The sequence below is a fragment of the Acanthaster planci genome, unplaced genomic scaffold (genome assembly GCF_054643075.1).
Source record: "Acanthaster planci isolate LZ-2023a unplaced genomic scaffold, COTS_SCS Contig2, whole genome shotgun sequence".
In the NCBI taxonomy this organism is placed as follows: domain Eukaryota; kingdom Metazoa; phylum Echinodermata; class Asteroidea; order Valvatida; family Acanthasteridae; genus Acanthaster; species Acanthaster planci.
Window position 1 is genome coordinate 493677 of NW_028257626.1, and position 14268 is coordinate 507944.

Here is a 14268-nt window from a genome sequence, read left to right on the forward strand (position 1 = left end):
GACTTTTAATATTGGATAAACAAAAATACTTTTTTAATTGAATCACTTGGTAACAGAATGTAGTCAACATTAACTGGAACAGGGTTCGCACACCTTTGTGAAAAAAATATTCCAGGACTTTTTCAGGATTTTCCAGGTCAAAAGTTTGATTTTTCCAGGACTTAATTCTGGTTCTGACAGTGATAACTAGAAAAAGAGGTACGCCAACACAGGCTACACACAGCTGGCGATCATAAAAAAATAAACTTCCCCTAGTCCATTCAATGTTAAAAAGAAGCTTGACACAGTCACAGTTTTACTTTTACACTGAGCTTTAATAGTTTATAATGACTGGAAATATTTAATTACATATTAAATAATGTACATAAATTTAAGAGAGAATGATTTCATAATTATTGCCACAACAGACAGTTCACCATGGAGCTACAAAAAAGGAAGGTAAAATTTGACAAGAAAGTTTAGTAATGATATCCTTGGTGCCCCGCGCATGCAAAATAGAAAGAATCACATTGTGTTCTGCCATTTGTTATTAATAAGCACTGCATCATTCTATCATTTCAAATGGATAATTGGTCAAATCAGTTTATCCGTCAATGAAATGCTCACATCAAACTTTTTGTCATGAAAAATGACACCTATGTATGAACTCAAAAGGAAATCATAAACTCTTATGCTCTTTGGGCATCACTTATACTGTACATGTACACGTACATGTACATTTTAAAACATGTATGTAGAATTCCGTAATGTTTTATAGCATCGTTTTATATCATTTGTGCATATCAGTACAAAAATCTCTCATGTCTTTGTGTACTGCCAACAGACAGGGGATTTCTGACAATAAAAGGACAACCTAATGTCAAGCCCTGTCCGCACAGAACTTTATTTTCCGAGGATTTTACCGAGTCACTGGAAAAATGGCCAAATTTTACCGCCGTCCGCACTTGGACTTTCAACGCTGGGATTTTTACCGAGATGCTTGGGAAAAATAACCGAGCTGTCACTATTTATCATGTTTATAATGGCACATGAGGGCACTTTGCATGACCTTTTGTGTTCACCCTTTGACCCAAGCACGCGCCCACCTTTTACAAACTTCCGGTCATGACAGTTCTCCAATGAGAGACTCGAGAACACTGCACAGCACCAGAATTAAGCTTCGTGGTGTGTACGTGTATGTACATATGTACGTCACGTGGACGCTTACAACGCACATGCGCCGGGTTCGTGTGAGCCTGACCTTGCCAGTAAACCGGATGTACATGTACGCTTCCCTGAGCTGCTTTTACCGACTCGTACTGTCTGCCCTGTACTTTCTGTCTAGGGAATTCTTCCTGGCCAGAAGTTGGCCGGTAAAAATTCTGGCATGGCTCGGGAAAAGTAATCAAGAGGAAGCTTACCGGGGGACGTCTGCACTGGATTCAAAATGGGCAAAGTACCCATCGCCTTGGTAAGTTTACCTTAAAAAGGTCCAGTGCGAACAGGGCTTAAGAGACCTCTTTTACATGGGTTGCCAACATCAGTACATGTACAATGTACTGTATGTAGAAATACATATGTACACATACATGTAACACCTTTGGTTGGGATCACGTCTAACCTCAAAATGTACATTTGCCCCACTGCTTTCAAAGAGGGCTGTATTTTATTATTTGGTATTTAGAAGTGGTTATTCTTTGGTATTGCAATGGTTTCTTAACACATTTTGGATTATTTTTTTGTTTTGTTTTTTTACAGATGGCCAGCCAGGTTACCCACCCACTGGTTGGCAAAAAAATATGACTGACAGAGAAAGATCTACATGTACATGTATGCACTGCAAGTACATGACACAATGACCTAAAGACTCCTCAAATCCTACCAACTCCTCTCCTCCATTATCAAATCCCCTGTTCATATTGGAACAGTATTTAAGAGACATGAAGACAAGAAAGAAGTATGATACTGTATAAGAGAATTTCCACTACACATGTAACACTTTGAATTTATGATCCAATTGAAGTTCTCATTAAGGGTGATTCTATAATCGTCAATCTCTCAAAATGGGACTAACAATGAACAGATTTCGTGATCACAGAATGCAATTTAATATCAGATAATACCAAACTCTACCATACTTACGACGCATATCAACTGCCCCAAATCAGAGGGTATCGATTCTGAGTGGTGAATAGAATGGAATATCAAATTGGAATCACGTCATCTGAAGAATTTCAAATGTAGATAAAAGCAACAGTATTTCAGAAAGATGGGTGTTAATTTGGGCTTGGTCACATTTAGAAATCTTACTTTTGGCAATTTTTTTGTATTTCATATATTAGCAAACTTACATGTACATGTATGTCATGCCAAACAACATGAAAAATTGATTTTTTTAAACCAGGCTCTGCTCTTACACAGACACACATGTACATGTACAGTATGTATTCACACATTATGCTCAATTTGGTCTGAGACTTGCAAAAACATCACAATCTTGCTCAGGTGGGATTTAAACCCACAACTTCCTACTGTCAAGTGCAGAATGTCTTGCCAGCCGACCACTGAGTTTGGGTTGCTGGCTTAAGGTAAAAGTGTAGTCAAACATAGTAACTTGGCTTTGTTATACATGTACCAGGTTTTGCCATTACACCAATGTATATTCACACTGTATTCTCAGTGTGATCCGATCATGGCTAAAACATCACAAGTTTGCTTCTGTGGGATTCAAACCACCGTCTTCTTGCCAACTAATGCACTGATGCATTAGTACAATAGTAAGCAGGAAGTTGTGGGTTCAAATCCTAGTACAGTGAGCTTGTGATTTTTTTTTTTGCAACTCTCAAGTAACATCCATGATGCAAAGCTAATATATCTTTGATGAATAATGACTCTTTATGAAGTATGAAATAAAAATGTTTCATCCTCTGGTGAAGTGTCAACTTCTGCCCAATGAAGCTGGTGAGAATTGAAAGGCACAGTCTAATAAACAACAGCCATTGGAAAGCATGGGACCTGGTGAGTAACAGTCTCTGTTCTTTCAAAATGTAAGTTTAGAAGATACTGAGAGACTTTTGAGATTCTTGGTGGCAGTAAACATACATGTACCACCAAAAGTTGACAAATGCACCTGTCCTAAATACATTCATGTAGGCCTGTACATTTCAACAGTCCCACCATATAGCAGAGTAGGGACTTGGGCATGATGCCGAGGGCCTATGCAACACTCTGTCTGACTGTGGTACTGCCAAATGATGAAGTGAGCAGATAAGAAACCAATTGGCAGACAGAGAGAAGTACACACATACATGTATAATGTACAAGTGACACGCATACTCCTTGGACTTTGATAATACAACCTAAAATCATGTACAGGTAATTATTCTCAGCATTAACGCACTATTTTCTATCATCGCATTTTGCAACTTATATGCACGCCAATAACTCCCATTCATCACACAACCACACATGGCTATTTTTCAAAAGAGACTACACCGTATAGCACTCAAGACTGCAAATCTATCTCAGAGGTACACCATAGACACAACCACCTTTTCATACATGTACATTATCTCATAATTAAAAGTTTACACTGAGCAATGTGTAAAGTAATTACTTGGCAACGAGTCTCCTGGATGAGGGTTTTGGCTTTACAATTGTGGTGGGAGCCTGTTGAACAATAACCCTAGATGTCCTCAATCGTCCAAAAGCTTCCAAATGGTTTTGGAAGATAATGGAAGATTGAGACTGTATGGCAAAAAAAAAATGGTCAGTAAAAAAGTCAATAAAAGTGAATCCTAAATCCTCCGACAGGTTAAGATTTAGGATTGCTAGGGTTATAGAGTGTAATTAACAAACCAAATCCAGACGGCTGATCACAGCATGATTCCCCAGCAAATAAGCCAAACTGCTTAAATATGCCTGAACAGCAATAAATTGAACAAAATGGAATTTCTACAATCTGCTATGAACATGGGCAGAGATTCAGCTTCAAGTGGTTTTAATCTCTATATGACATTTTACAATGGCGTCCATTTGCAGCATGCTGAAAAAGCACCTGCTCAGCTGTGGCCAGCTTTAAATGAAGAATCTCATCCCCCAAAACAAGACGTAAACTCACCGCCATTGCTGTGGCATCAGATGAGATCTTGATAATGAGGCCCACTATGAATTTCTTTATGCCTTCACACTGGGTTCTGGGAAGTACTTTCCATCGCGTCTTAATCACATTTTCTAATATTTGCAGACCGTAGTACTGCAAGATAATGAATAAAACTGTATAATTAACATACAACAAAAAATGTTTCATGCTCACTGCACTGTGCTAAAACAAAAATCTATTTTTTCTTTTTTCCTGTAACTGTTCTGAAAGGAGTACTGAAACAGTGAATTTACTGAGCAAGCCACTTTATCCTACCTTAGTTTGTGGGTTATTTGAATATTCCAGGATAGTGTCCACCCGAGTCCAGGCATCAGGGTGTTCTTTGAGGCTGGTCAGAATCTGCTGGGCAACTTGTTGCTGATAAAAGGAAACGACACAAATGCACATAAAAAAATCTCCATACACAAGAGACTGGTTTCCACAGATCCTAGGTGCAAATATCCAGACAATGTTTTCGGATGATTTGCCATCATAACAAAAGTTCAGAAGAACTGGTTTTGACCAGTTCTGTAACTTCAAAGTACAGACTCATTCAAAATCAAACCAAATGGTACAACATTACTGTCACACTCATGGCTCCAGGATTATACACGTACATGAACATCCAATCAATAAAGACTGGTCTCACCGGGTTCTGGGTGCCAAAATGTTATCATCCGTTCAAATGCTTTGGGATGGGCTTGACATCTTAACAAAAGGTTGAAAAAACTGGTTTTGACCAGTTCTGACTTATTCCAATTTAAAGCTAAATGATGTAACTGACAGTAAACAACTGTCAGCCTCATCACAGTCCTAGAAATTCATGTACATGTATCCATTCAGTGAGGCAATGAAACTAAATAAACTCAAGGGGGGCAAGGGCTCAAAACTTGCTCTAACATTCAATACAAGATCAGTGTTAAATAAGAGGAACAATTCGGAGATCAAATACTTTTTCTAAATTTCATTTTAATTTCCTTACCTGTGTGCCAGCACCATTGTAAAGACATCCAACAACACTATCTAGCAGATTGATGTCTAGCTTCTGGCTAAAATCAAGCAGTTTTCCTGACTGCTCTGCTAGCGTCGTCATGTTTTCTGGTATAACCTGAAAGGGGAAGGGGAAAACCAAATCATGTTAGAGTTAAGCCTTCAGCCAACACAAAAATAATGGGCTGAAAGCCTGTTCAGGTAATTCTGGTTAGACATGTACTGTGACAAACCTTTTAAAAGTAGCAAGTATACAGATGAAATAGGCACAGTGTCCGGGAAGAAATGTGGAAGAGATACAGTCGTCATGAACAGGTGGTACAGTATACAGAAGCCTCATCGTACAAACATTTCCAGTGACAGGCAAATCTGGACGCTCACTGAAGACAGAACCAGTTTTGACCGGTATTGGCTCGCTGTGCAAACTTGGTACAAAACTAACTGCTTTGCATATCCATGAGACTTATAAATGAGAATAATCTTGAAAACTTTATTTGCCCTGTGATTATGTTTGCTTGTGACACACGTAACTGTCTTTTATGATGTAGGCTTAACAGTCATTAAGTTTGATGTGCACGATGTACATGTACACACAAATGTATTTTGTAACAAATGTATTTGTTCTATCTTGTACATGTCTATTTCCTAGTGAGGCATAAACACGGCCAAAACTTTTTTACCTCATTTTTTTCTTTTTGTATCCTTTTTAATAATTTTTTTCTGTAAGGCCTCAAGTCCACCTTCGTAATCCCCTATGGATGGCACTTTCCTACATGTACATGTACTTCCTGAACAGAAAGGTACTACTCCGTAGACCTTACTGCACTCCACGTTTTTGATGGTTCCACACATTTTGGCATTTTGAAAGCTACCCAGCTTGAGTATCAGATGAAACATCCATTTGTGCCATCAGAAGCAAATCCTCCCTTCAAGACCCTATAATAAAAACTAGATGTAACCTATATAGAACTACAGTCAAACCTCGTTAATAAGAGCACTGTTAACATAAGACTCTGCTTATAAGTTTATAACAAGAAAAATTACAAGTCCCAAACCTTTCTTTTTTCATTGTTTTCATTCCTGATAATACAAGATTTCTGTTATAACAAGGTAATTTGCCAAGTCCGAAGGACCTCTTATTAACGAGGTTTGACTGTACCTGGCATGAATGTAGTTTGTATCATTTACATGTAACCTATATCATTGGGAAAAAATGAGTTTTTTCCTACCATCCTTACTTCTTTCCCCTCAACGATCTGCACACATTTGCATTCTCTGCGCAGCCTATTCGTGTAACGAACGTTCATGTTGCTTTGGATACCAGTCCCCAGAATTCTGACTACTCCCAGGGCTTCAATGATATTTCTGACTTCAAAATCTGTCAAAATGCGTCTTGTGCCCTGACTACATTTGGACCTCTCCTGCGGTTTTGTTGGTGGACCATGTTCACCCGTAGAGGAAACAGTCATTGATAGCACTCCTAACCATCACGATCATCAAGTCTTGTGCCCAGACCACGTGTAGGCCACTCATGCGTATTTCTGGGAGGACCATGTTTTGCCCATAGATTTATTGCCAAATATCATTGAAGCCCCGACCATTTGACGTTGGCATTTACGGAAGCAAGGAGGTGGTGATAGAGGAATTTTTGGCGAGTCTTTGGAATTTTTGAGAACTCTTTCAACCTTACTGTATGTATGAGCGTGGAGCGTTAGTATGACGATCCCGTCCAAAATAAAAAAAAAAGGAATAGGCCCTACTAACGCTCAACTCAGCTGAGCTACGAAAACGGATGTTTCACCTGGTACTCCAGGGCAGCTTTCAAAATGCAAAAGTGTGCGGAACCATAAAAAAACAAGGAGTGCAGTAGATCTACAGAGTAGTACATGTACCGTACTGTTCAGGAAGTAGCACCTTCCCAGATGTGCCAGAACTTGATGGAACTTCTACATCCAACATTACACGGCCTTCATTACCTTAGCACCCTGTTCCTATTACCTAATAAATCAGGAAACAAAGTAAACTTTCTCAAACTAACATTTTGACCTTGACAAGGCTTGAGGAACCATTACTCAATCCTGATAGGCCTAGTTTAGGTAAATTTTGACAATATTTAAATACTGTTTTAAACATGGAGGTAGGAAGAGATGTTTATAATCACAGGCCTTGCAATAGCATGCCTGGCGCAAAGAGATAGAATCTAGCCTCGGCTAAACCGAGAAGATACACATGTACATCCATGACATCACTTGGAATACAAAGCATAAAGACAAAATGTCCCATTACATGCTACGCCTACACTGCTTTTTTATGCCTTCGTTATTGCATGAGCGATGAGTTTCCAAACTGTATAGTTACAGTTACACATCATCACAAACAAAAAATAACATGCACGCTTTTCGACAAACATCACACTTGAACATGTTAAATGGAGCAAGTAACACGTTAGCGCAATAGAAAAACATGGCCATGGTTGACCAATCAAAACACGAGAAATCTGCCGCTTACCTTCATCTGCCAATCAACGTCGAGCTTGCAGCCAAATGTTTATTACGGGGTTTGTAAGATACGGAGACGAGCTGCACAACGTTACTGGAATCGTGCTAGTATTCTGCCTAACGATTAGCTTCCACGAGACGTCCTCTTGTGAAACACATAATACTTTTTCATCTACAAGATTCCAACAATCCGCAGAAAAGCTGGCATGAACCATAAATTGCTCCAACTGCTCAAAATTCGACAGGGACAATGTGACAAACATGCCCAGAACGCGAAATCCACGTCCACTGTCCGTGTCGTTGGGCGTTCGAGTGATGGAAATTTTGGGCGAGATGGAACCGGTTTTAACCAGTTCCAGCTGGCAGGGTTGTATTTTACGCATGGCAGGCTAGCTTGGTAGGGCCAGGCACAGACACAGTGCACACAAGACGTATTATTTATGTTCATTATGTTGGTTCTTACAATGATCTGACCCCTGACAATGACTGCTTGAAACACAGATTGAACCATTGATGGTTAATTAGATCACCTTTGTTTCCTGTGCTAGACCTAAAGCACTCAAGGCACAGGTTCTTTGTACGTTTATACTTCGCGTATCGACACGTTCTCAGCTCGACGAATCGTAGCCGAACCTCGCACCACCTGCCTTTAAATTTGAACCCGCAGAGTAGATCATGTGTTTTATTTCTCTATGAGTAGATTAAGCCTGAGCACATATAACACATTTTAAAAAAAATTGTTTATTGGCTGAGTCCGATTGGTTGGCAAAGATTCCTGAAACTCAACATGTTCTCATTGTTCGAGTAATGGTTTTAATGAACATTTTCAACACCGCTCTAGGCGGGGTCTGAAACCATGGAGGCCTTTTCCTACATCATAATAAGTTATACAGCAGCACAAGTCAGGCAATTACAGGACGGTAGGTTCTCTGACAAAAACAAGAGGCTAAAAAGACGTAAACCGTAGACAGTAAATCCTAAAATCAACTCAACCCGTAAATAACTTGAAGAAAATTTTTTATGCACCAAGAAACTCTAAACTTCCAATAAACCAAGAAAGTGAAGATCAAAAAATGGGGTGGAACAGCATTAATATAAAAACTGGCAAAGGCTTGATGTGACGACTTTTCTCTTGAAAGAAATATAAATTTGGGGGTCATTGAGACGATGAATGAATCAGTTTTATTATGAATGGTTTTATTTATTTTAACTGTATTCCTCGCCGCCAGGGGCCGAATTGTGAATACAATTTACATGTACATTAAAAATAAATAAATATAAAATAATATGAACAATAACAAAAGAAAAGGGTATTAAAAATCTAAAAGCCTTAAATTTCTAAAAAGCCTTGGAGTAAACAGGGACATTATGATCAATAATACATTCTAAAAGGGTTAAAATTAAAATGACAAAAAATTGAATCAACGGAGATCAAAATTTTGGCGGATAGAGACTGGAGACTGTGATTTAGGCCTGTATTAATGTTGCTCTTTTTTTTCTGTTCTTTATTTTCATTACAATTGTTTTTTTGTCCAAATTTGGCGCAAAGCACTATAACCTGCGAAGAATAGGCCTCATCGGTGGAGGAGTGGAGACGCCGATGAACCCGTATTTCTCGGCAGCCATTCGACAGTATCACTGCGGAAGAACACAGACTCTTTTGGGGGTTCAAATTGACTACATTACAATGCCAAACACCTCACATCCCTGACAAAAATTTAAGAGAGAACCCTTCCTTGAGTAAGCATAGAAACTATCATGGGTATATTAAAATGGGGATCCCCCGACTTTTGGGGCCAAGAGCTATTAAATCATCACTTGTTGTGGTGAACAACTTGAAAACTTGAAGATTCGACGGAGCGGATTGTGAAGAATTTTCGGACTTCCCAACGACTTGCATTCAGTAATACTCAAAAAGGAAAAACAGTTTAAAACCATGAATATGCCATTCTGGTGCAATATTCTGCGCGAATGTAACATATATTACAGATCTACATCTTTATCGCTTAAATCAACCTCTATAAATATAATCATTGCCATCCCTCATGATCCCCGCTTTTCAAATTTTGATGGCCGGCGGGCATGCCAACCAACCGTGATAGTGGACTGCTATATGACACGAACGCAATATCCTTTCTCTAAGCGGTCTTGGAAGGTGGTGTTGTCTAGAGATTTCTTTGTCACTGATTTGTTTACAATAATTTCTCAAAACACTTTCTTAAATCTGGAAATCAGTAAATCAGTGGGTTAGTAGATTAAACAAACCTAATGATTTCATGATTTTGAGCGTTGACCGACTGTGTGAGAAGTGCGCCACCTGGCGGTCAACCACCACAACATCTTTCTTTCGCTCCTCGTGGCCGCCATCATGGGTTTCGCGAACATTTGGCATTCCCATCCAAGGAAGTACGGGCCTGGCTCCAGAAGCTGGTATGAAGGGATCTTTTTGTACTAGTAAATTCTTCAAATGTCCAAGCACAATTATGGATAGAAATATGTGTTGTAGATGATGATGAAATGTGAAAATAATGTCGTCGTTTATGTGTGCCCCCGCCGGCCTTGGGCATGTTGGGCATGTCATGCATGTTGCTGATGGTGGGCCGGGCATCGTGTATTGATTGGTGCGCTAACGTTAGGCTTGGCATGCTTGCTAAATAAGTAAAATGTTAGACACACTGGCCAGCGCTATTTCACCGCGCCCGTACCTATAACATGCAATCCATGACTCGTGTTCAGCCTACATATTGAATATTTACATACAGTGACATGAAGCTTCTGTCACTGTGTTTTAACACATGTACTGGGGCCCTAACGTATAACATGGGCAGATGGGTGCAATGCAGGATTTGACATTTAGAATTCGGAAGCACTGTACAAGCAACAATATTTAACAATTTACAAACATGACAAGCGTGTTCTACTTTCAAGTTTTTGTTCATAGCGTGGTACCGCAAATCCTTTATGTGTTGAAGTGATAGGCACCCTCGATTTTGCTGTGTGTCAGTCATGCCAATAATATAGGGACAGCACTAGATGTGCCCGGCCCCTGTGCATAAACCTATGTAACTTGTCTGGAAAAATAAACAGGTTTTCAAAGTAAATGTTTTAGAACCTTCTTTGCTAACTTTCAATTTCTTGGACATGTTATCACTTTCTGATGGCTTTTATAACATTTTCAGGGAAAATCAGTGATGTTCATACATGAAACTCTTTCCTTCCCCTGTTTCCCTTTTTTAGTTCATTCAAGTTATTTAAGTTTTTAATGAACTTTGTACCATATGACTTGATTCACTGTATGTAAAGGATTGATATTCAGTAAAATTGTTTTGATCTTGTCTTTTTTGTACCGTTTATGTTCCACTGCAGACTCTTACTTGTAAAGAGTAGATTTTTTTTTATTAAACTGCAGCCTATTGTGTTTTCCTCTGCGGAATCTAACTGTGGCATTTAAAAGGGTCCCCTGGCAATGGTAGGATCTCCAAGCCCACTGGAAAACAAAGAATGTTCCTGGTGTTGGAGAGATTCTCTCTCCTGAATAATGAGACATCTCCGAGTTTGGGGACAGTCTCCGAGTTGTGGTGCTCACCCCAGATGTGTGTGAAATGGAGCAAACCGATAGCTTAGAGAGCATCCCATACAGCATGTCTGCTTCTTAAGAAATGCTGTGAGAGATTTGTTTTGATTTTTGTTTTGTTTCAGTCGGGTGTGTGGGAACCGTCATGGACTGATCCGGAAATACGCCCTGAACATTTGCCGGCAGTGTTTCCGCATGTATGCAAAGGACATTGGATTCCAAAAGGTAGAAATTGAATAAGTCACTAGAATGATTGGGTTGCCATTCGGTTTTGACCAAAGGCTTTGTTTCCAGGCCGGGGGGAAAGAAGAAATTTGTGCAGAAGAGCACATAGTTACATTTTTTTGTTCATGTTGTTGGGCTCACTGTCAGGCTTGTGTTCTTTAACTTTTTTCCATCACATGACCTGAAAAGATGATGATTTCTGTTTTGACGGTTCAGAAAATTTCAGGATTAACTCTTACCATTCTGAATCCAACAAACATATGCATGATTTCAATGGTCCGTAGGGGGGTTGGGTTAGGGTTTAAACATCGTACCTTCAAATCAGTAGCGCTTAACTTTAAAACTGCGACATTTATTTCAGTGAATGTGTCAGAGGTAATGTTGAGTTTGAGAAGTGGTATTCTCTCTGCTGACAGTGGTGATGTTTGGAAAATGTACATTATTGGCATTTCGCTTTGATTTATCACGAAAAGACTCATTCTCGTACATTTTGATGAAAGACAACTAAGCTGTCTTCAGACTTTTTAACCCTTTCCAGCCTGGTAGTTGACATCCATGTGCCAAAGAGTGTTTCTGTTGGACAAAGCTTTGCTTCGGCATTTTAGAAAAGTCACGACTTGAAAGAATTTGGCATTTCCAAACAATAACAAATTTTTATTTTAAGGTTTCCAAATGTAATTCATGGCTGTGTTGTACCTAACAGGGGCATGATAATTCAGCTTTTTAGCTGATTTCAGCTTTTTTTGTTGAGATGTTGTCCCTGAATTTCAACTTTTTTGTACACCTGGTCTGTACAAAAGTATTGGGACTTTTTACATTGCAGCTTTTTGCTAGCTGTTTTCAGCTTTAATTTTTAGTGACTACTCACATCCCTGACCCAATTTAAACAGTGAACGATGGATATAACCAGTGGATAATATATGCCAGCCACAAAGCAAAAAGCTGCTTCAACCCTTATCCCTCCCTGTGGTTTAACAAATACATGTACATGTATGCCCGGAATGCCAACAGTCACTGTGTTACATGTGTTCTCAATATGGAACACAGATATGCACAGCTTCAATGTGTGTACAGTTGGTTGACAGCATAAAATGACGGAGCTCTCTTTTTGGATATTCCTCGTCACTGCAGTTGGTTTACTGCACAAATCATGCACATGAAACAGTAGGCACAGATGTTGGACAGCACAAAAGTGCAATCTGATATTCCCGTGAGGAATAGTTGGTGCAGTCACATTGTGACACAGCTGCAAATCTTTGTGCTGTTTACCGACTGTCCCAAAAGTGACTTCCGCCCTAGGCATATTAAAAATGTTAAACACGGTGGCATCATATTTATTGAAATAATATCTTTTTTTCATTGCTCCCTTCCCTGCAGCTGGATTAAAACCTAGTCTAGAAGCAGCTGGTCTTTTCTTGGTAGGCAGTTCACTTTCTGCTCCAAACCACCCTCATCATGAACGCCTCTTGGGAAAGCGGTGTCCATCACTACCATTCAGTGCGTCAGGAAACCTGGTCCTGCCTACAGACCTTGGATGAATCATGACTATGGCTTCTGTCTACATGGTGAAGCTCCTTCAATCCGTCACCCCATCAGTGACTCAGATCCAAGATTTGACAGATCTTCTGTGGTTTACACCCAAATATGTTCATGGAAAAACAGTCAAATTGATGTTGTAAGCATGTAACGTGTATACTTCAGAAATAAAAAAAACCAGATCTGCTTGAAAATGAGAAGTTGAACAATGTTGCAATTTTTTAAGGGGGTGCTGTTCATGTCAGTCAGATAACCTTTTGTAAAGATAAAGCAAACAGTTGAATTTCATTTGAATAAGACCATGCGGATTATTGCAGCGTACATTCAATTAAACATCTGTTGTGTTCTGAAGAGAGAGATTTGAAAATAGGAATTGGTTAAAAGGAAGAACAAACCTCTGAAGTTTACGATAGAATAAGTGACATATTCTCTGTCCATTCACCTGACCTATCTATGCACAGTGCACTCACAAAAGGATTTATCCTTGAAATTGATTTCAAACAAGTTTTGTTGGGCAGGTAAATTACATTAACCACTTTCAGAAATTCAAGATTGTTCACTATTCCCACACTATTGAGCTTACGCCCATGAGCAGTTTTGCAAGTTGTCAACACCTTGTTCATTAAAGAGGCATTTAACACGTATAATCTTTTCACTAGGTAAGGACCAACTCTGTTATGACTTCAGTTTGGTCTCTGGGTTAATCAGACAGATTGTGTCCATCACACCTTGTGTGCCATTACTTGTGCTTCATACTGCTCCTGTGCTTGGACAAGAAGTCTGTCAGTGCTAGTGTCTCTCCTGTAACCTTCAGTGTCAAAACCAAGTCATATTTCCCAATTTGAGGCACAGTCCATATTTCTCAGGTGTTTTTCTGCTCACCTGATGTCATAATTTACATGATTCCTGTGCAAAGGCATCACTAGGATTTTTTTTGGGGGGAGGGGAAAAAGCATTCCTCAGCAAACTGACAAACCATTAATGTAGAAGGGTTTTCAGGTATTTTGTAGAAAATTAGTGATTTTCATTCTTTTTCATTTCTTTTTTCCCCATTTTTAATTTCTCAACTTCTAGGGTATTTTTTTTTCTTTTTGATCCAAAAAAGGCTGAAAACTAAACTGGATGGGTCTCAGTAATACATTTGTACATATGCAAAGGTTATACATTAAAATCAATTATAAAGCAATCTCAGATTCCAGTGGATAATCTCGATGCATCTTGATCTGTTTTGGAGGTGGATTGCATCGTAGTTGCATTGTTAATCTGAAAATTCTCAGACCAGTAATTGATTTTAATCTTTGGATGACTTCTCTAGTATCCTTTTC

The 14268-nt window shown here is 39.2% G+C and overlaps 2 protein-coding genes across 4 annotated transcripts in view; one reads left to right on the forward strand and one right to left on the reverse strand.

Annotated features, from left to right (window-relative positions):
* Positions 1–7937, reverse strand: part of LOC147795610 (exportin-1-like) — a 29848-nt gene extending 21911 nt beyond the window's left edge. Inside the window, exons 1-4 of one of the 3 annotated variants that reach the window (XM_087131565.1) lie at positions 7619–7937; positions 5103–5228; positions 4397–4498; positions 4100–4234 (exon numbers count right to left, since the gene is read on the reverse strand). In XM_087131565.1, the coding sequence (XP_086987691.1) occupies positions 4100–4234; positions 4397–4498; positions 5103–5228; positions 7619–7624 (369 nt within the window). In that variant the 5' untranslated portion in view covers positions 7625–7937. Of the gene's footprint in view, positions 1–2121; positions 2160–4099; positions 4235–4396; positions 4499–5102; positions 5229–5343; positions 5729–7618 lie in introns of those variants that run through there. The other 2 variants (XM_087131566.1, XM_087131567.1) reach the window with 2 other exon arrangements.
* A 1971-nt stretch (positions 7938–9908) lies between these two features.
* Positions 9909–13143, forward strand: LOC147795611 (small ribosomal subunit protein uS14-like). The gene is made up of 3 exons (XM_087131590.1): positions 9909–10038; positions 11308–11407; positions 12785–13143. Exons 1-3 carry the CDS (start codon positions 9977–9979, stop codon positions 12791–12793), a joined length of 171 nt encoding a protein of 56 aa, XP_086987716.1. The 5' UTR covers positions 9909–9976; the 3' UTR covers positions 12794–13143.
* Positions 13144–14268: the final 1125 nt, after the last annotated feature.

What these genes read in the sequence shown, in the direction of transcription:
- LOC147795611 (XM_087131590.1), top strand. Translation starts at nt 9,977, where the DNA reads ATGGGTTTCGCGAACATTTGGCATTCCCATCCAAGGAAGTACGGGCCT. An exon ending in GGGCCTGGCTCCAGAAGCTG is followed by an intron (nt 10,039 to 11,307) that starts GTATGAAGGGAT and finishes GTTTTGTTTCAG; the next exon opens with TCGGGTGTGTGGGAACCGTC.